The sequence below is a fragment of the Bubalus kerabau genome, chromosome 2 (assembly GCF_029407905.1).
Source record: "Bubalus kerabau isolate K-KA32 ecotype Philippines breed swamp buffalo chromosome 2, PCC_UOA_SB_1v2, whole genome shotgun sequence".
NCBI lineage: Eukaryota > Metazoa > Chordata > Mammalia > Artiodactyla > Bovidae > Bubalus > Bubalus kerabau.
The window spans coordinates 88,139,986-88,162,509 of NC_073625.1; the positions used below are offsets into that span (position 1 = coordinate 88,139,986).

Sequence of the window (22,524 nt, forward strand, 5' to 3'; positions counted from 1 at the left end):
AGCTTTGTTCCTAGTGATGCTTCCTAAGGCCCACTTGACTTCACATTCCAGGATGTCTGGCTCTACATGAGTGATCACACCATCCTGATTATCTGGGTCATGAAGATCTTTTTTGTACAGTTCTTCTGTGTATTGTTGCCACCTCTTCTTAATATCTTCTGCTTCTGTTAAGTCCATACATTTCTGTCCTTTATTGAGCCCATCTTTGCATGAAGTGTTCCCTTGGTATCTCTAATTTTCTGGAAGAGATTTCTAGTCTTTCACATTCTATTGTTTTCCTCTATTTTTTTGCCCTGATCACTGAGGAAGGCTTTCTTATCTCTCCTTGCTATTCTTTGGAACTCTGCGTTCAAATGGGTATATCTTTCCTTTTCTCCTTTGCGTTTGGCTTCTCTTCTTTTCACAGCTATTTGTAGGCCTCCTCAGACAGCCATTTTGCATTTCTTTTTCTTGGGAATACTCTTGCTCCCTATCTCCTGTACAATGTCATGAACCTCATCCATAGTTCATCAAGCACTCTGTTGATCAGATCTAGTCCCTTAAATCTATTTATCACTTCCACTGTATGGACTGGAAAATGTCAGTTTTCATTCCAATCCCAAAGAAAAGCAATGCCAAAGAATGCTCAAACTACCACACAATTGCATTCATCGTACATGCTAGTAAAGTAATGCTCAAAATTCTCCAAGCCAGGCTCAGGAATATGTGAACCGTGAACTTACAGATGTTCAATATGGTTTTAGAAAAGGCAGAGGAACCAGAGATCAAATTACCAACAACCTCTGGATCATCAAAAAAGCAAGAAAATTCCAGAAAAACATCTGCTTCTGCTTTATTGACTACGCCAACGCCTTTGACTGTGTGGATCACAATTAACTGTGGAAAATTCTGAAAGAGATGGGAATACCAGACCACCTGACCTGCCTCTTGAGAAATCTGTATGCAAGTCAGAAAGCAACAGTTAGAACTGGACATGGAACAATGGACTGGTTCCAAATAGGAAAAGGAGTACATCAAGGCTGTATATTGTCACCTGCTTATTTAACTTCTATGTAGAGTACATCATGAGAAATGCTGGGCTGGAGAAAGCACAAGCTGGAATCAAAATTGCCGGGAGAAATATTAATAACCTCAGACATGCAGATGACACCACCCTTATGGCAGAAAGTGAAGAGGAACTACAAAGCCTCTTGATAAAAGTGAAAGTGGAGAGTGAAAAAGTTGGCTTAAAGCTCAACATTCAGAAAACGAAGATCATGGCATCTGGTCCAATCACTTCATGGCAAATAGATGGGGAAACAGTGGCTGACTTCTTTTTTTTGGGGGGGGGGGACACTCCAAAATCACTGCAGATGGTGATTGCAGCCATGAATTTAAAAGACACTTACTCCTTGGAAGGAAAGTTATGACCAACCTAGACAACATATTAGAAAGCACAGATGTTACTTTGCCAATAAAGGTCCGTCTAGTCAAGGCTCTGATTTTTCCAGTAGTCATGTATGGATATGAGAGTTGGACTATAAAGGAAGCTGAGTGCTGAAGAATTGATGCTTTTGAACTGTGGTGTTGGGGAAGACTCTTGAGAGTCCCTTGGATTGCAAGAAGATCCAACCAGTCCATCCTAAAGGAGATCAGTCCTGGGTGTTCATTGGAAGGACTGATGTTTAAAGCTCAAACTCCAATACTTTGGCCACCAGATGTGAATAGCTGACTCATTTTAAAGACCCTGATACTGGGAAAGATTGAAGACAGGAGGAGAAGGGGACAAAAGAGGATCAGATGGCTGGATGGCATCACCAACTCAATGGACACGAGTTTGAGTAAACTCCAGGAGTTGGTGATGGACAGGGAGGCCTGGCGTGCTGCAGTCCATGGGGTTGCGAAGAGTCGGACACGACTGAGCAACTGAACTGAACTGAGTGGCTAAGTGAACCGATTAAACTTTTTATAGAAATATAATAAAAATGTGTCTTATGGAATTTGTCAGCTCACTGTCTTTGAAACCACCAGATCATTTTATATCAACAGTTATACAAATAAAATTTTGATTCCAAGTAGCTAATGGGTGGCATGTGGTAGCACAAAATTATAAAAGATAATAATTATAAAAGATAATTGAATTCATTAATAATAATGCCTAACAACTCAATTCAAAAATGGGCAGAGGAACTGAATAGACATTTTTATAAAGAAGGCATACAGATGGGTATTTGACACATGGAGAGATGTTCAACATCACTAATCATAAGGAAATAAAAATCAAACCCACAATGAGATATTACCTCATACATGTCAGAATATTTATTATCAAAAAGACAACAAAGAATAAGTGTGGGCAAGGTATAGAGAAGAGGAAACTCTCATGTACTATGGGCAGGAGGGTGAACTGGTGCAGACACTATGGAAAACAGTATGGAGGTTCCTCAAAAAATTAAAAATAGAAATATCATGCAATCCAACAATTCCAATTCTGGATATTTTTCTGAAGAAAACAAAAACACTAAATTGAAAAATGTGTGCACTCTTGGGCTCAAAGCAGTATTATTTACAATAACTATCATTTGGAAGCAGCCTAAGTGTCGTCTTTTTCACCCATGCATAGGTGAGTGAATAAAGAAGATGTGATATTATGTATAATGTAATACTACTTGGCTATAAAGAAGAATAAAATCTTACCTCTTGTGACAAAATGAATGGATGTAGGGCATATTATATGAAGTAAAATAGAGCAGACAGAAAGACCATATGATTTCATTTATATGTGAAATCTAAAAAACAAAACAAATGGACTAGCATAACAAAACAGAAACAAACTCATAAATACAGAAAACAAACGGGTGATTGCCAGACAGGAGGAGAATGAGGGGATGAGTGAAATAAGTGAGGGAGATTAAGAGATACAAACTTCCAGTTTTAAATAAATCATGGGTATGTAATGTACAGTACAGGCACAGTAGTCCATACAATTTTAATAACTTTGTGTGGTGGCAGATGGCAATTCAACTTATTGTTGTGATCATTTTATAATGTATAAAAATATTGTATCACTATATTGTACACCTGAAACTAACATAATATTGTGAGTCATTTATACTTCAGTTTAAAAAAAGAATGACTACTTTAGTATGTCACCTCTCATTTTAACTATTCACAGGATGTGTGATTTGCTAGAATATTCTTAAACTAATTCAGTCTTTTATTCTGTTGCAGTACGCTTCCCAGGAATTAAAACTTACATAGATCCAGATACATATGAAGATCCATCCCTAGCAATCCATGAATTTGCAAAGGAGATTGATCCATCAAGAATACGCATTGAGAGAGTCATTGGGGCAGGTAAACTTCAAGTCTACAGTTTTGAAATTATGATTCCTTGATAGTTTTGTAACTGGTTTATCAACATAATATTTAAAATCTTAGCAGTTTTAGTCAGTGAAAAAAAATTTAATGCAAAGTAAAATTATCTTGTATATATGATGTTATTGTTTTAAAAAGTATTGCAAGTTCCCAAATTAAGTTTCCAAACAATGAGAAAATTCACAAACATTTTTAACATCCTGTTAGAGGAATTTATTTTGTAAATGCAACTTCAGGAGGTTTTTCATAGGTTATTGTACTTATTCCCCAGCATCTACAGACACATACTATAATTAGTGTTCGCAGTGATGACCTTGAGGTTCTGTAAGATCCGGAAGTGTTCTGAGACTCACTGAGTATAAAATTTGGTTCAATATAGTTTTATATCCCTTTAATGAAAACTAATGATTGTCCCTATGTAGAATATTCAAATGCTCAGAACACTATATTATTCAGTTATTCTAGATAAATACAAATTTATTATGAATCAGCCCTGAAGAATTTCTTTTGTACATTTGGGGTAGAGGCCAAGCCAATATAACCAAGAGACCTCAGAATAAAAACGTGTTCCTCTCTCAAATCCTTGTCCAAAGGACAAGATGAATAATCTGTGCTGTCAGAGAAGCTGTCATTCAGGAGGTCTTGAAGGGACCCGAGTTCCTCCTACTTTTTGCTCTGCCTTCCCATAGCATGTTTTCCTCCTCTGAATGGTAAAGGCTGATCACCAGCACAGCTACCTTCTGATCTCTGAGAAGGAAAAGGAAGGGGTTTGGGCTCTTTCGCTTTGCCTTTAGGAAAATTAGCTTTGTCTTTAAGGTAATAACCTGGAAATAGCAAACAGGAATCAATAGTCCAAATACAATCACATGGATACACCTAAAAGCAAGAGAGTTTGGAAATATAATCTCTGACTGGGCAGCCATGCATGCAGCTAAAAGGGGGAGCTAAAAGAGAAAGACTGGATCCTGAAGGAGGATGTCAGTCTCCTCTAGGTGCTAGGTATCTGTGTAATCCTTTAGAGAGAGCAGAGCATCTCATTCCAGCTGGCTGTTGTGTCCTTGCAAAGAACAAAAGGCTTTCTTTATTTCAAAACTCTTCTTCCCCAGAAGGACTGGCTACATAATTTGCAGGGACCAGTGCAAACAACAAATGTAGTTATTGTTCAGTTACGCAGTTGTGTTTGACTCTCTGCAACCCCATGGACTGCAGCACTCCAGGCTTCCCTGCCCTAACAAATGTAGAGTTCTTTGTTAAAAATACTATTAAGAATTTCAAGACAGTGACAACAGAGCATTCAACAAACAGCAGGACCCTTCTAAACTCAAAGTTCTGGCTGACTACACCCAAGAAGCTTACTGTTGCCCAGATACACAGAGAGATAGCACTATATTGAGAACTCCAGGAATATTTGAAGGCAGCCCTTTCTTATGTCATTTCACTCCCATTGCCTCATGGGCCATGTCTCCTCCAAGGCCTGTTCTCACTCTGAAAGCTGACACAAGGGTCCTATACACTTAAATCTTAATGCTTTATAGCCATTGAGGCTGTCTTATCAGAAAGATTAAGAACCTGGAATGGAACCAGATTCTCTATTCTCTTCTGCCCAACATAAAGTGTATCAATAGGCATTAAAGGCATAATTGAAAAGAATGACTGATTATACCCATTTAGTTTTGGAGTTCATTTCCTTAAGACAGCAGAGAAATAGAAAAAAAAAGGAAGTTGAGTGATTCCATTAAACCCTATATTTGGCTTGCTTCCTCTGGCCCCTGAGAAAAAGTCGTATGACCTTTTATTTGGTATTATTCCATACTCATGGGGATTCAGGAGAATTATTTCTTATAAGCTTTTGTGCATAGATTAAGCACCAATGTCTGAAATCATAATGTTGAGGGATAAGCATCAAGTATCTGAGGTGTAAACTGTCAACTAAAAAAAAAAAAAGCACAATTTAGAAACTGTGAATTGAGTTCATTCATAGTCTTATTAAGAACTGTAGCCTGGAAGACAGCCTCTCAATAGCTCTGAGAAACTGTTACGAAAAAGTAAAGGGGGATTTGACAAATGGGGTACCTGCAACCAGGCACACATGTCCTATCTCCCTAGAAGGTAGCTGCCAGTCATGAGGCACAGTTATCTTAGTTAATGGTTTTAGTGCTTTTCTAAGTTTGGAAAAATACAAGAATCCAGGTTCATAAAAAATTTCTCCAAAAAATTAACTCTCTGAAGTCTTGTTCTGCCAGTTTTCCCAGAGCACAGAGTGCCTAATTCCTGATCTCTACCCTGAAATCCTTTTAGGGTATATTAAAGGTCAGTGGCTGCCGTGGCTTATGACTCAATCCTCGTAGAGCCAGATGGCTAGTGCAGGTGACATTCTTTAGTTTGCAAAGCAGATACATTCAGTTTTTCTTTATCGTTTGGGTTTTAACCAAACTATAATTTTATCCTATAAAAATATGACAGATACTGCCAAAGCAAGCAATAACTACTAAAGAGACTATTTTAATGTCATGATCTCCCTAACCTGTCTGAACTCTACAAGTCACAATGGGATTCTTTCCATTTGGCAAAGAAAGAAGTATAGATATATAGAGTTAACATCAGTGTCTCTTATATTTATTCATCTTCAACTATTTCAGCTTTCAAACAATATGCTAAGTGATCTTTTACTGTCTATCTTCAGAAGAATCATAAAAGTAAAAACGCTATATGAGAAAAAACTGTTGTATTATAACTTCCCTCTTTGTGCCTCTGGCCTGTACTACTCTACTGTTGGTTAACCTCATTAAGTCACATTCCTAAAACTCTATTTACTTGGGAAAGTCTAATGAGTATGTGGGCACTTCCCACAGCAGCAGTATGGAAAAAGCCTGCAATGCAAGAGACCCCAGTTTGATTCCTGGGTCAGGAAGATCCACTGGAGAAGGGATAGGCTACCCACTCCAGTATTCTTGGGCTTCCCTGGTGGCTCAGCTGGTAAAGAATCTGCCTGCAATGTGAGAGACCTGGGTTCGATCCCTGGTTTGGGAAGAGCCCTTGGAGAAGGAAAAGGCTACCAACTCCAGTATTCTGGCCTGGAGAATTCCATGGACTGTATAGAACATGGGGTTGCAAAGAGTTGGACACAACTGAGTGACTTTCATCATCATCGTCAATCTAAGGAATTAATAATTTTCTAACATTCATGGCATTGTAAGGGAGGAAAAGTTTTCCCCTATCCTTCTAGGGTCTTTGGCTGGTCTGTTAATTAAATTGGCATAAGATGGGTTAATAGGAGAAAACAAATCTAATTGTGTACTACAAAAAACGCACAGAGGATAATGAGAGGCTCCCCCTGATAGGCAGGCAACTGAAGCTTGTATGCCATTTTGAGCTAAGAAGAAGAGGGTGGGGTCTGGGGTTTCAAAGGAAGGAAGACTATTCATAGAGGATAGAAAGAGCAGACGTTCAGTAAGCAAACATTTGCCAAGCCTTACAGAGATGATGCGTTACAGAGGAATTTGATCTTTAGGCCCTGACTCCACCCCCCCCTGCAAGTTTAGGCAACTAACCCTTAGTCTTTGTAGTTATCTTTGTGTTAGCTCTTTTCTGGACCAGGCCCTCCATCTAAGTGGGCTGAGACAGTTAAGGGAATGGTATAAAGATCTCCTTCAGTCTGTTGGGCCTTGATTATCTTCAGTTCAAAATACTCCATATTACCAGAGTGGCACATCCTGGGACGACCTGCCCTGAACCTCAGGAATGTAATTGCACAACTTGTTACTTGCCCAATATTTTACTGTCAATACTTTCCTCTGGTTGTTTCATATTCTTTATTTTTTCCCCACCTATTTGTTTCTTCTCAGATTCCATTTCCTCCTCATCTGTGTGCATTAGGTATCCCTATTCCCCTCAGAAGAGTAAATTAAGTGACTGAAGGGGAAATGTAGATTCTGTAGAGAGGGGAGTCTTGTGGGGAGGATGGAAAAGAGGTGAGATATCGGATCTTGGCAATTGTCAGGTGAAAGATGTTAATATCAGGTCCCATGAAGCCACTGAGAGTAGCAATGAGAAGGATATGTCACAAGTCATTGCTGAGGAAAAATCTCCATGGCCTGCATGTTTTTTGGCAAAGATATAGTTAAGAATGCTTTGCAGGTTTCTAGTTGGGAGAAACTATGTATTATCATTAAAAGTGAAAGTGAAGTCGCTCAGTCCTGTCCCACTCTTTGTGACCCCATGGACTATAGTCTACCAGGCTCCTCCATCCATGAGATTTCCCAGGCAAGAATACTGGAGCAGATTGTGATTTCCTTCTCCAGCGGATCTTCCTGACCCAGGGATCGAACTGGGGTCTCCCACATTGAAGGCAGACTCTTTACTGTCTGAACCTCCAGGGAAGCCCATGTATAATCATTAAGTATTTCTTAAATGTGTTATTAAAAAGTGAACCCCAAAATAGTCACATTAAAATTTTAAGAAAGAAAAGAGTGTGGAAAATAATACCACACTTAACCCATGACATTTCTTAACAAGTCTACTGAAAAATGTTTATTACATGACTAATATCTACTTACACAAAGGCACTATGCTAATTAGTTTATTCATATTAAGTCACTGTGCTTATCAAAGATACGTATTCACCCTGACGTTCACAACCTTTGTCCTGGGTTTTCAACTTTATAGCCATTCAAATACTATGGGACAGATTTTAGAAATTTTAATTTATCCTGTTTCTAGGCTGTACATATTGCTGTATGCATATATTCTTAAAAAAATGGTTTTCCTGTCAGTGTAAATTTTACTATTTTTAAAAATATGTTTCCTAGAACACTTTTTTTATATCACTATTATATTTAATAGTGGCAGCTTATCTTTGTTCATCAATACAGGCCTGAATTTCCATGAAAATGCACATTTCCATTTAAATGAAGTGAGGAGCTCTGTTGCATAGGAGACTATCAAGATCATCTATCTCCTCTGACTTTCTGCATCATAAAATGAAATACTGTGGGCAGAGGAGTGTAAAACAGAAATTCCCAAGTTAAAAGCGCCAAGTCAGATTAGGGTAGAATCATTATTTTACACATATCTTGAGAGATAATGAGAAAACTAGTAATCAAAATTTTAATCGTGAGCTGAAAAAGGTCATTGAAAGGCTATTCCTTTTTCAGGGCAGTACTGAACCTAAACCATTCTATGAAACACTTGCAGAGTATCTATAATTTTGAAACATTATTTCACTGAAAAAAATCATTCTTGTGTCTCTAAGTCCATAGGGCACCCTTCTTATATTTGACTTTCCCTCTTTCCCTAGTCTCAATGGAAATGCACAATCTCTCTATTTCCCTCTTTCCCTAGTCTCAGTGGAAATGCATAACCTCTCCCTGTCATTCATATCCTATCCCTTTATCTATACAAAACTCATTACTGCCTCCACCAGCAGCTTTCTCTTCCGGCTTACTGTCACCATATTTTTTCTTTTCCTTGAAAAGTCAGGAAGTTTTAACTGTTGGTTTCTCAGCAATCATCTACAGGTAAAAGAAAATCAAAAGGACAAAAAAAAGGATATAAAAAGTGAGTGTCAAATCAGTGAATTTTTCATCCTAATATATTGTCATTCCTATTTGAGCTCATAGTCACACATAATAATATGCAAGGCACACTGCTTACTGTATATGCCTTTCTTAATTCCTCTGGCATTCCCCAGCCAGCCGCCTCACTAACCAAAAATCTATTATTTTTAGACTAAAACTCATAAATTTTAAATTCTCTCATCCCCTTTTCTGTTTTTGTTCCTCTTCTACAGCCATAGTACATCTTTTATAATGAAAAATGTAGGCAGTATGCCAGCTTTGGTTTCACAATTCACTTTTTGCAAAAAGGAACTTGAATTTATGGCTCATTTCCTCTATATTTAGATGATATGATCTTATCAGATACAGATTTTCTCCTTTTCTTTCAACTTAAAAAATTTGTGAGAGAAGTCAGATTCATTTTCCTTTTTATTCTTGGAAACTCCTTTGCCCAACCAGTAGACTGAAAGTAGGATCATCAACAGATTCTGGCAAGACTTTTGTGCCTTTTACTTAATAATTTCATAGTTTTCTAAACCAAATAATGAAATGAAAGATGGGCTTTACACTTTGGGGACAAAAAATTAAACCAGTCAATCTAAGAAATAAATGGAAAATTTTATTTGAGCCAAATTTGAGGATTTTAACCTGGTTCAAGCATCTCAGAAAGCGCTGAAAATTATTCTACCTGTTAGAAGTCAAGGCACAGTTATATAAGTTTTTTGAGGGCTGTACATCAAATTACATATTATTGACTTTTTGTATAATCCAGATCTAAGCAACATCATGGTCATTCATGTGACTCCTTACAAGCTGAAGAAGAAATGTTATCTTTTAAAGGGTTGTCTTGTTTGTGCTAGGAGAATGTCCCTGTTAATGGTTGAACTGGTATTTCTGCCCATGGGGGCGGGCGGGTCTGGTTGATAATGCAAAAACACAATACCCAGTGGTGGGAGAGAGGAGGTCAAAAAGGGCAGAAAAGAATTTTTGTTTAAAATTTTCTTGTTTTGCCATAATATTTTGTTATGGCAATTATAAATATTTTATTTTATTTTATTTTATTATGGACTTTATTCTACAACCCATTCTCCCTAAACAGTATGATATGAATAAAAAAGACAGACTGATGGCAGGCAGATACAGGCTTAAATCTCAGCTTTGCTGCTAATTCATTCAGTGACCTTCTGAAGTTTACTGATCCTCAGAAATTTGCTTTCTTCCTCTACAAAATATCATAATAATAATAGCTGTCTTGCAGAATTAATGTAAGGATTAGAGATAACATATATGGAGGATCTGTCATACTATAGATATTCAATAAAAGGGTGGAAACATGAATATTAAGTAAAAAAAGATATAATTTTTATATTCAATTGATAAGGATAAGAAGAATGACACTCTGTGCCCAACTCCCTAAATATTTTATGATATAAATATCTGCTCATGAAAAATTCGGAATCCAATGCTTTAAGTACCTGGAATGATAGCCATGATATTTGGAGTTTGTTTAAAATTAGTAATTAAAAATAAACTTCATTTTTGTTAGTACAGTAAGAACTTTCCCCAAATCAACAAATGATTTTATTTTTTTCTTTTTAAAGAACTCAAAATTTAATTTTTCCTACATCTCGTGAGGCTATAATTATTATATATATGTTTATTTTTTATTTAAACCAAATAAGCCATAAGAAAAAATGAATTTAACAAAAGAAATTTATTTTAATATATTAATGTAAAATCATTGTAAATTAGTCATTAATTTATTCTTCACACATCTAAGAGCTTAGGTTGATTATCAGTGTTAAACAGCTTTAAGGTAATTTTATTTTACTTATATTTCAACACTAGATCTTATTTTGGGGGCCATTTAGTGTACATGTGCTGTTTTACATGTATCAATACAATTCCTAATCTTACAAGTTGCCTCATCATAGTAGTTGTTTGAGAAATTTGTTGTTGTCGTTCAGTCACTCAGTCATGTGTCCGACTCTTTGTGACTCCATGGACTGCAGCATGCCAGGCTTCCCTGTCCTTCACTACCACCCAGAGTTTGCTCAAACTCATGTCCATTGAGTCGATGATGCCATCCAACCATCTCATCCTCTGTCGCCCCCTTTTCCTGCTGACCTCAATCTTTCCCAGAGTCAAGGTCTTTTCCAGTGAGTTGGCTCTTTGCATCAGGTGGCCAAAGTATTGGAGCTTCATTTTCAGAATCAGTCCTTCCAATGAATATTCAGGGTTTATTTCCTTTAGGATTGACTGATTGCATCTCTGTGCAGTCCACAAGACTCTCAAGATTCTTCTCCAGCGCCACAGTTCGAAAGCCTCAGTTCTTCATTGCTCAGTCTTCTTTTATGACTTAGAAAATGTATAACGACTAAAGAACAGAGAATTTTTTTTTGTTTTTATTGGGCAACTAATAAAAATAAACATAAAATGCCTTTCTAATTCATGATTGTTATGAGAAGCAAATGAAATAAAATAAATTCTAATTGACCATCCACCCTTTATCAGATCACTGCCAATGAAAGTCTTCACTACCTTACCAAGAAGACTGTTCCCTTGGGAGCAGTTCCAATAAATCAAGATTATTGTGAGTATACTTCCTTATAGCCCTGTACGTAATCTTATAACACTACCCACTGGTACTTGTTCTGCAAAATTGAACTTATACACAGTAAACCTAAGCCTTCTTCTATTCTACTCCATGACCCATCAAAGATTTGAAGACAACATATGTGAAACTCATAAATCATCCTTTTGCTGCCTAAATTGTCTAAACCTTTCAACCATTTTTGACATGACTTCTGGATATTTCATCATTCTGATAACCTTCCTTGGGAGAACTAGAGTTTTTCTCTAAATCTTTTCAGAATTGAGCCTAATATTCCAAATATTTTCTAATCAGCACAGAGACCAGAGCTAACACCTTTCCTGCCGGGCCTCAATTAATGCAGCTGGGTTTGCATTTGCTTTTTGAACATCTGCCAGACACTGTTGGCACTGGAACAGTTTACCACCAGCTTATCCCCAGTGGTCTTTCTCAAAGGAGTTGCTTTGAAGCCAGGCCTGTTTCTGTACTTGTCCAATTGACTTCATGATGCTGAGTGCAAGGCTGTATTTTATTTATATGCCCACACTATGTTTCTATATAAACCATATATATTATCTATCCAGACTTGTGTATGTTTTCTCATAGTCCCACTTTATAAATATTCCTATTAAATTTCATTATGTTTATACAGGTGCATTTTCCTAAATTCTCCAGGCCCCTTTTCATCACAGTTAGATGAGCCAATAGACTTGTCCTTTCCAATGTTATCCCCAAGTTGTTGTGCCTTAAAATTTAGCTGTGTGAGCTCAGAGCTCCCTGTGCGGCAATGACTTAGTACACTTTCTAATTTTTTCTTTATTGGGATAGACAATTGTGTTTGTATTGTTGAAATTCTGTATCTTATAGGTACTGATCCCTCATTCTTTATAAAATCTCTGATCATGAATTTGTACCCAATCCGTGGACATTTTTTAAACTGCCACTCTGAAGTTTAACATCTACAATCATGAACAAGAATTTTTCCTAGGCTATTATGTATCTTAAAATTAAAATGATCAGTTTTTCCCAAGTTCACACTTCAGAGGGCTTTATTCAGAACTAAATTGAAGTAACAGTTCCTGATGATTTTTTAAAGATGGAAACAGCAGCAAGGCAGGTATTTATGATCTTTACAGCTCCTCATTTATCACTTTCATGATGAAATAAATAAACTCAAAGGATGGGAAAGTGTGTTATGTAAGGATTGTTTAGAACTTGAAGCGCATGGGCTTTCCAGGTGGTCTAATGCAGTTCTTTGTTTAAATGGAAACCTTTGATATTTTGTTCCTGCCAGAATCTATCATGTTTAACTCCCTTCCTTCATCCTATCAAGAAAGGTAGTCTCTCTTTGGTAATAATAATAAGCAAGAGTTATTTAAGTTTATAAGCTTGAGATAAGCTTTACTTGTATTATCATCTTTCAGTCCTCCTAATGCTAACTATCACAAGATTGATAAAAGTCCACTTTACAGACAAGGAAATTAAGACAGATTAAATTATTTGGTCAAAATTAACACCAGAGTATTCTGGTTTCAGCACCTATATTCTTATTAACCACTACTTTATTATAAGTAACTTTTTTATGAATCTACACTTCCTTCAGAAGGTATCTTCTTCCAACACTTGAACAATTGCTATTTCTTAACCTATCCTGCATTACCACAGTTTCCACCAATCTTAGGTGAATTTGGCTCTTTCTTGCTTGTATTTCTGCCTTCTGTTGATCTTTTATCAGCAGTCACTTCCCAGCTTCCTGATGTGAACACTGCATCCTAGCTGCTGATAAATGTTCATAATCTGTAGGGGTAGAATGGGTTGTCACTACTACCACTACCTAGCTCTTTGTGCATTAATTCACCAAAAAACCAACTGCCTTAGTGGGACCAACATTGGTATGGATATTAACCATTGTCATGAAGTCATTCTTTAAGGTGCAATCACAGATTTCCCTCATTTAAAGCATGATTCACATTTCTTACATGCCCCATCAATCTTTCAGCAGACCCTATCAGTTCTGCCTTTAAAATGTATTACAGATTTCAGCCATCTTTTAACACTTCACAACTCTAACCCTTGCCCATCCCATCAACATCTCTCCTGGCCTCCTTTCTCCCCCCTTAGCCCTACTGTAGTGGGTTTTCTATCCACAGCTCTTGAAGAGCCCTTGGGCTATTAACCAGCTTGTGTCAGTCTGCTCAAAACCCTCTTATCGCTATTTTTTTTTTTTTTTTTTTTTTTTGCCCCTCTCAGTCTTTGTTGCTGCACACAGGCTTTCTCTAGTTGTGATGCGTAGGGGCTGCTCTGCTCTTTCTTGTGGTGTTCATGGTCTAGGCATGGGCTTCAGTAGTTAGGGTAGATGGGCTCAGTGGTTGTGGTTCAGTGGCTTAGCTGCTCTGAGGCATGTGGGATCTTCTAAGACCAGGGATCGAACCCGTGTCCCCTACAATGGGCCGATGGATTCTTAACCACAGTACCACCAGGGAAGTCCCTTCTAATCACTCCCTGACTCACGGTAAAACTCTCTTCAACGTCATCTCCCACAAAATCTCCCTTGCTTACTGTTCTTTAGAAGTAGTGGCTTCCTACCTCTTTTTCAAACATGTCACATGGACTCGCATCTCAACACCTTTGTACTTGGTGACCCATTGAGTAACACCTTGACTCCTTTTTCATTCCCTCACTTCCTTCAACCCCAGGGCATTATTACTTTATCAGAGAAAACTCTAAGGACATTTTGTCTTGTTTTTGTTTGTTTGTGTTTTTAGTTGAAGAATATTCATAGTTGATTTACAGTGTTGTGTTAATTACTGCGGTATAGCAAAGTGACATGGCACCCCACTCCAGTACTCTTGCCTGGAAAATCCCATGGATGGAGGAGCCTGGTAGGCTGCAGTCCATGAGGTCGCTAAGAGTCAGACACGACTGAGTGACTTCACTTTCACTTTTCACTTTCCTGCACTGGAGAAGGAAATGGCAACCCATTCCAGTGTTCTTGCCTGGAGAATCCCAGGGACAGAGGAGCCTGGTAGGAGGCCTTCTGTGGGGTCTCACAGAGTCGGACACGACTGAAGCAACTTAGCAGCAGCAGCAGCAGCAGCAGCAGCGAAGTGACTAGGCTTTATATTTATATACATTCTTTTTTTTGTATTCCTTTCCATTATAGTTTATCCCAGGAGGTTGAATACAGTTCTCTGTGCTCTACAGTAGGAACTTGTTGTTTATCCATTTTATATATACCAGTTAGCATCTACTAATCCCAAAGTCTGAATCCATCCCTCTCCCACCACCCTTCCCATTGACAACCACCAGTCTAGTCTCTACTCTTGATTCTGTTTAATTTGTGTCATATTTTAGATTTCATATATAAGTGATATCATATAGTATTTGTCTTTCTCGTTCTGACTTACTTCAATGACTGCACTTAACCAATCTCTAAGTGCATCCATGTTGCTGGGCATTGCATTTCATTCTTTTTATGTATGAGTAGTATTCCATTGTATATATGTACTACATCTTTCTTATCCATTCAGTTATCTATGGACATTTAGGTAATTTCCATGTTTTAACTATTGTGAACAGTGCTTCTGTGAACATAGAAGTGCATGTATCTTTTTGAATTATAGTTTGCCCGGATATATGTCCAGGAGTGGGATTGCTTAATCATATGATAATTCTATTTTTAGTTTTCTGAGAAATATCCATACTATTTTCCATAGTGGCTGCACCAACTTACATTCCCTCCAACAGTGTAGAAGAGTTGCCTTTTCTCCAGTTCTCTCCAGCTTTTGTTATTTGTAGGCTTTTTTTAATGATGGCCATTCTGACCAACCTGAGGTGGTACTTTACTGTAGTTTTGATTTGTGTTTCTCTCACAATTAGCTATGTTGGGCATCTTTTCATGTGTCTATTGGCCATCTGTACTTCTTTGGAGAAATGTCTCTTTAGGTCTTCTGCCCATTTCTTAATTGGGCTGTTTTGGTTTACTTATTGTTGAGTTATATGAGCTGTTTGTATATTTGAGAAATTAAGCCCTTGTCAGCTGCATCATTTGCAAATATTTTCTCCCATTCTGTAGCTTTTCTTTGTGTGTGTGTGTGTGTGTGTGTTTACAGTTTCCTTTGCTGTGTAAAACTTATAAATTAGGTCCCATTTGTTTATTTTTTGCTTTTATTTCTATTGCCTTGAGGTGGGGGTAGCTGACCTAAGAAAGCATTGGTATGATTTATTTCAGAGAGTGTTTTACCTATGTTCTCTTCTGAGTTTTTATAGTGTCATGTCTTATGTTTAAAGCTTTAAGCCATTTTGAGTTAATTTTTGTATATGGTGAGAGGGTATGTTCAAACTTCATTGATTTTCATTCAGCTGTCCAACTTCCCCAGCACCACTTTGTTTAAAAGTCTGTCTTTTTACCGGTGTATATTCTTGCCTCTTTTGTCAAAGATGAATTGGGCCATAGATGTATGGGTTTATTTCTCGGCTCTCTATTTTGTTTCATTCATCTATATGTGTGTCTTTGTGTCAGTATGATGCTGTTTTGATTATTATTGTTTTGTAGTTTTGATTATTATTGTTTTGTAGTATTTTCAGAAGTCTGGAATGATTATACCTTCTGCTTTGTTCCTTTTCTTCAGTATGGCTTCAGCAATTCTGGGTCTTTTATGGTTCCATATGAATTTTAGGATTAGTTGTTCTAGTTTTGTGAAAAAGGCCATCCATAATTTGATAGGTATCACATTAAATCTGTAGATTGCTTTGGGTAGTATGGCCATTTTTCCAATATTAATTCTTCCAATCCAACAGCATGGGATAACTTTCTATTTCTTTGAATCATCTTCAGTTTCCTTTATAAATGTTTTATAGTTCTCAATGTATAAGTCTTTCAGTTCCTTGGTAGAGTTTATTCCTAAGTATTTTATTTTTTAGATTGTGATTTTAAAAGATACTTTTTTAACCTTCCTTTTCTGTTATTTCATTGTTGATATAAAGAAACACAACCAATTTCTATGTGTAAATCTTGTATCCTGCTACTTTGCTGAATTCATTTATCAGTTTTAGTAGTTTTTGTGTGGAGTCATTGAGATTTTCTGTATATAGTATCATATCATCTTCATATAATGAGAGTTTTACCTCTTACCTTCTAATTTGGATACCTTTTATTTCTAATCTGATTGTTGTGGCTAGGACTTCCAATGCTATGTTGAATAAAAGAGGTGAGAGTGGGCATCCTTGTCTTGTTCCAAATTTTAGTGGAAAAGCTTTGAACTTTTCACCATTGAGTATTATATTGGCTGTGGGTTTGTCTTAAATAACTTTTATTATTTTGAGGTATGTTCCCACTATACCCACTTTGATAAGTTTTTATCATGAATGGGTGTTGAACTTCTAAGGACATTTTTAAAGTAGCAACTTTCTTCACACACTCCCTTTTGCCTTTACTCTGCCTTTTGTTTGCAGCAGTTATTACCAGCTGATGTATGTTTGTTCTGTTCATTTTTTCCCCATTATCTGTCTTCCTCTTTGTCTTTCTCACTCACTTTTATGACCTCATCCATTTAAACAATACTTGGCATGTGCAAGGGGCTGCATACACTTTAATGGATGGATATGGAGTTTATAAAATGTAAAAATGATTAAATTATTTATTCATACATTAGATTAATTTTATCATCAAATGTTATGGTCTAGTGTAGGACTGGGGTGAGGGGGCCAAGATAGTAATCAACCTTATACAAGCCCAGGGTTGAATGTTGTGGTGGTGGCATGATAAGCGTGCATCAGCCTCTCAGAGAAAACAGACAGATTAAAATGAGGAATCAAAGAAGACTGACTGAAGAGATGACTTCATCCTGAAGAGACTGGAGAGCAACTAAAGCGTGTTGGAAGAATTTCACAGACTTGCAATTAAAATGATTATTCTGATGTCTTGTAGAGGGAGGGTTTCAGTAAACAGTGATTGGCAGCAGAGAAACCAGTAAGAAGGCAAGGATATTCAGTAAGACACACAGGAAAAAAAAAAAAATTCAGGTTCTAATCAGAATGACTAAGATACAGAATACAGGAATATTTAAGAGAAAATTTGGCCTGTTGAGATCAATATGGAAGAATCCAGTAGTAGTCAAGCCAAGAATGAAAGTGGGCCATTTTTGTTGTTGTTCTGTGTCTCTTGTTTGTTAATGCAATCTGAACCTGCAGTTTTAGAGAGTGTTCTGGGTATTTACATTGTATTTAGATGTTATTTGACTTCTACAGAAAGAGAAATGCTCTTGACATACTAAGTAACATTTTTTATACCATTAACTATACTTGCTATGAACACAAGAAATGACCTGAGACATAAAGAGATTATTTACGGTATAGAACCCTGCAGAATGGGAAGCAAATCCACAAAATGCAGTGCCCACTTTCTAACTGTGCATGACCAGGAGAGTGAAAGGAAAGTGAAAAGTGAATTCTTTTCAAGAGTAGGCCACAACATCTTGCCTCATAAAGTTGTAAGTAAAGATAAAAAAAGCTTTACTCACCTCCTTGTTGGGCAGTGGGTCCAATTATTGCAGAAACCAATACCTGGCTAAGATAAAAAATGAAGTTTCTGTCCAAACATGTTAAGACTTCAATAACAGAGGCCTATAGTCTATATTAACATTAATATTTATTTTGTTTGGCAACCAGGACATCATTCTGTTTGTTATAAAGTTATAAAGTAAAACTGAAGTGATTGTCATCTTTAAAAAACGGGGAGTTACATTTTTTAAAATGTAAATTGAAGAAAACAAATGTGACTTTTTATCTTATATTTGATGTGTTAGCCTGTTAAAATTCCTTTGTTGATTGATGGAACAAATGTTCATAGTGCTGGAGAAGAGTGACGCCTTTTATTTTTACTCCATGCTATTTAACACTAAAGCAATAATCAAAATTTTCAATTTCAAAACCAAAGTGGCTTGCATATATCTAACTTTTTTTAAAAATAGCAAGGCTTATAATGAAAAGCACAAGCATTCCATTCTTCCCCTAGACTCTCCATTTCAACTCCAAGCCCTATTCATCTGAGGCAGTACTTATGAACTCATCATGTTTTTATAATTCTCATGATTACTTCCATATCCATTTTTACTTTAGACATTGTCTATTGACTTCCTCTTACCATAGATAAAGATTTAGCTTCCTTAGACACCCACCTCTCCTCTCAATATAGTTGTTAATCTTTGGAAGTGGCATTTTATAACTTTAAATGTTATATTTAAGTCTCTGTATATTATTCCAACAAATATCCATGCTATTTCTTATACTTATGGTAGTTTCTTAGCTATAATCAAAGCAAAAATGTAAAAGCAACTTATTTTCAAATTACTATGCAGTGTCTGTAAAATGTTTGGGCCCTATTTGCTTAGATTTCTAATACAGGTGTTCCTGGTACTCAGATGTCATTTTTTACAAAGCTGAAAACTGATAAAGGAGCCAGGTTTAACCTGACTGCTGAATTGTGTAAGTCTTTTTTAGTGATGCCACCTTTTGCAGAGTAGGTTTGTTCTTGTAGGTCCTCTTGATAATACTGCTGAGAATTCATAGCTGAGCCCCTCCACGGCAGGTTTTAGCAAACTACAGCCCATAGGCCAGATTGCTTGTTTTATTGGGACATAGCCCTGTACACTTGTTTACTTATTGTCTACAGCTGTCCTTGTGTTCCAACTGCAGAATTAAGTCATTGCTATAGAGTCGGGATGTTCCACATGCCTGAAATATTTATTATTTGGCCCTTGACAAAAAAAATTAAAAAAAAAATAAATAAATCCTGCTTCAGACTGTTCTAAGACTAGAGCATCATCCAAAGTATTCAGATTCTGCTATTTGAGTCCCTGCATTCCTAATCCTGTTCTCGTGCTTCCATTGGATTGATACATGAAACTCATCCTTTATCCTGGTCATTTAATTCAGTTAAAGCCACTGTTTTCTCTATCACAGGATCTTCCTCTTTTTCTTTTTTAATTGGATATAATTGCTTTACACTGCTGTATCAGTTTCTGCTGTACAGCAAAGTGAATCAGCCATATAAGTGTATATATGTCCCCTCTTTTCTGGATTTCCTTCCCAGTTAGGTCACCAAAGACCACTGAGTAGAGTTTCCTCTGCTATACAATATGTTCTCATTAGTTATCTATTTTATAGATAGATTGTAGTGTGTATATGTCAGTACCAATCTCCTAGTTCCTCCTACCCCCTTTGCTCCTTTAGTATCCATACTAAATATGGATATGTTCTCTACATCAGTGTCTCTATTTCTGCTTTGCAAATAAGATCAACTATACCATTTTCTAGATTCCACATACATGTGTTAATATATAATATTTGTTTTCCTCTTTCTGACTTACTTCACTCTGTATTACAGTCTCTAGTTCCATCCACATCTCTGCAAATGATACAATTTGGTTCCTTTTTATGGCTGAGTGATATCCATTATATATATGTATCATATCTTCTTTATCTATTCTTCTGTTGATGGATATTTAGGTTACTTTCACATCCTGGCTAGTAGTACTGCAATGAACATTGGGGTTTATTATCTTTTTGAATTATGATTTTATCTGGATATATGCCTAGGAATGCGATTTCTGGGTCATACTGGAGTTCTGTTTTTAGTATTTTAAGGAACCTCCATACTGTTCTACATTGTATGTACCAGTTTACATTCCCACCAGCAGAGGAGGAGGGTTCCCTTTTCTCCACATCCTCTCCATCATTCATTATTTGTAGATAACTTGATGATGGCCATTGTGGCTGGTGTGAGGTAGTTTTGTTTTACCTTTGCAGTTTTGATTTACCTTTCTCTAATGATTAGTAATGTTTAGCATCTTTTCATTTGCCTGTTTGCCGTTGGTATGTCTTCCTTGGAGAAATGTCTTTTTAGGTCTTCTGTTGAATTTTTTAATATATATATTGAGATAATTGTCTATTTTAGAGATTAAACCTTTGGCAGTTGCTTAGTTGGCATATATTTTCTCCCTTTCTGAGGCTTGTCTTTTTGTCTTGTTTATGGTTTCCTTTGCTGTGTAAGAGCTTTTAACTTTAATTAGGAAGAATCTTCATCTTTATTTGCCATCTTCATTTTGCTGGAACAAACCTTCCGTTTGCTTCCTAATTGAGAGTGGAAACTGCAGATGAGTTATATTTTCTTTTATATCTGAACATGTCTTTCCAATAAATGCAATAAATAAGTAATCTGGGCATCATAGTGTAAGGTAAAAAATATTTTTCCCTATGAATTTTAAAGATATTACTCTACTATGCTTTAGCCAACAGCACTACTCCTTACAAATTCCATGTCAGAAGGATTCTACTTTGGAATGACATGTTAATGTGCTGCACACATACAGGCTCTTTCAGTCTGGAGGTGTTAGTTCTTTGAAAAATCTTTAGTAGTATTTTTGTGCAGTTTTCTTCATTTGAGTTCTCTTATTCTCTCTAGGGTTGCTCTTAATTACTTATGGAAACCGTGGATTAAGTTTTTACCATCTTAAGCATCATATATTTGGCATCTGGTTTGTTCTTTGTAGATGTAGATTTGTTCTGTTTTCTAGCAGACTTCCTCAACTATACCTCCCTATGTTTCAAGACTCTATGGAGTATTTTTTCAGCTATCATTTTAATTTCCACTATTCTCTCTAATTTTCTTATTTTCTCATTCTTTCAAGCATCGAGAATGTTCTTGATGGGTGAAATATCTTCTAACGCACCATCAATTTTTATTCTATTTTCCTTGTTTATATTTTATTATGTTTACCTCTCTTTCATACTGGGGACGTGTCACATGTCCAGTGATGCCTGACTTTCCATTCATTTTCATGAGTGAAGCAATGATCAGAAGCTCTGAATGGGAGTGCAGGTGACATTTGGGGCAGTTAGGGAGCTGTTTTATTGAAGATACTCAAATGCCAATATGCAGTTTGTATTTGATTTTTTTTTCTAGGAAGAATCTTCTTGTATTTTGTAGGAGTTAGTGGTCAGTCCTTCCTTTTAAAACTCTCAGTCTATGCCCTCACCCTATTTGGAGCCCATGTCACTCCTGCCCTTGGCCATAATGGGTGTACCTGAGCTAGGAGTCTATCTGTGGTTCTGCCATGTGAATTTTTCTTCTCTAACCAAAACCAAACTTTTCCTTTTTATACTCTACCACACATGTTTTGGGCAAATTTTGGGATATAGTGGATGACAGGGAGGCCTGATATGCTGTAGTTCGTGGGGTTGCAAAGACTCGGACATGACGTAGCAACCAAACAACACACGTTATACTCCCCAGTCACTTTCCATGTTTAAAAATTTGCAAAAATCTCATCCACTGAAGTCGCATCTCTGGTCCTTTGTCCTTAAGAGCTACACCTAGTTGGGGCTTCCCGTGTAGCACAGTCGGTAAAAAATCTGCCTAGGGTTTGATTCTTGGGTTAGGAAGATCCCCTGGAGGAGGAAATGGCAACCCACTCCAGTATTCTTGCCTGGAGTATCCCATGGACAGAGGAACCTGGCAGGCTACAGTCCATGCGGTTGCAAGAGTCGGACACAACTTAGCGCTCTTTTTTTTTTTAAGTGTTTTTCTTTTCTATTTTTACAGAGGCATCAGACAGGGAAAGGTGATAAGCACATATTTATGCTACCAGCTTTAAACAGTTACTGGAACTATTATGTTTTAAATGCACTACAAAATGAGATGAACCCTGGAGATACCTCAAAAATAAATGTATTCTTCTAATATCTTCCAATATACATTGATTTTGACTCTCTTATTTTTAATCCCAAACTCTTTTCATGTAATTTTTCACAATAGGAAATAAGAGTATTAGAATTTCTTCCTATTTATCTTCCTACTGCAACTGCTGCTGAGTCACTTCTGTGACTTAGCCCGACTCTGTGCGACCCCAGAGATGGCAGCCCACCAGACTTCCCCGTCCCTCGGATTCTCCAGGCAAGAACACTGGAATGGGTTGCCATTTCCTTCTCCAGTGCATGATGGTGAAAAGTGAAAGTGAA

General features: G+C 36.9%; 1 protein-coding gene across 1 annotated transcript in view; it reads left to right on the top strand.

Annotated features, from left to right (window-relative positions):
- Positions 1-22,524, top strand: part of EPHA6 (EPH receptor A6) — a 1,024,550-nt gene that overhangs the window by 743,451 nt on the left and 258,575 nt on the right. Inside the window, exon 10 of the mRNA XM_055567870.1 lies at positions 3,211-3,336. Coding sequence (XP_055423845.1) covers positions 3,211-3,336 — 126 coding nt within the window. The remainder of the gene's footprint in view (positions 1-3,210; positions 3,337-22,524) is intronic.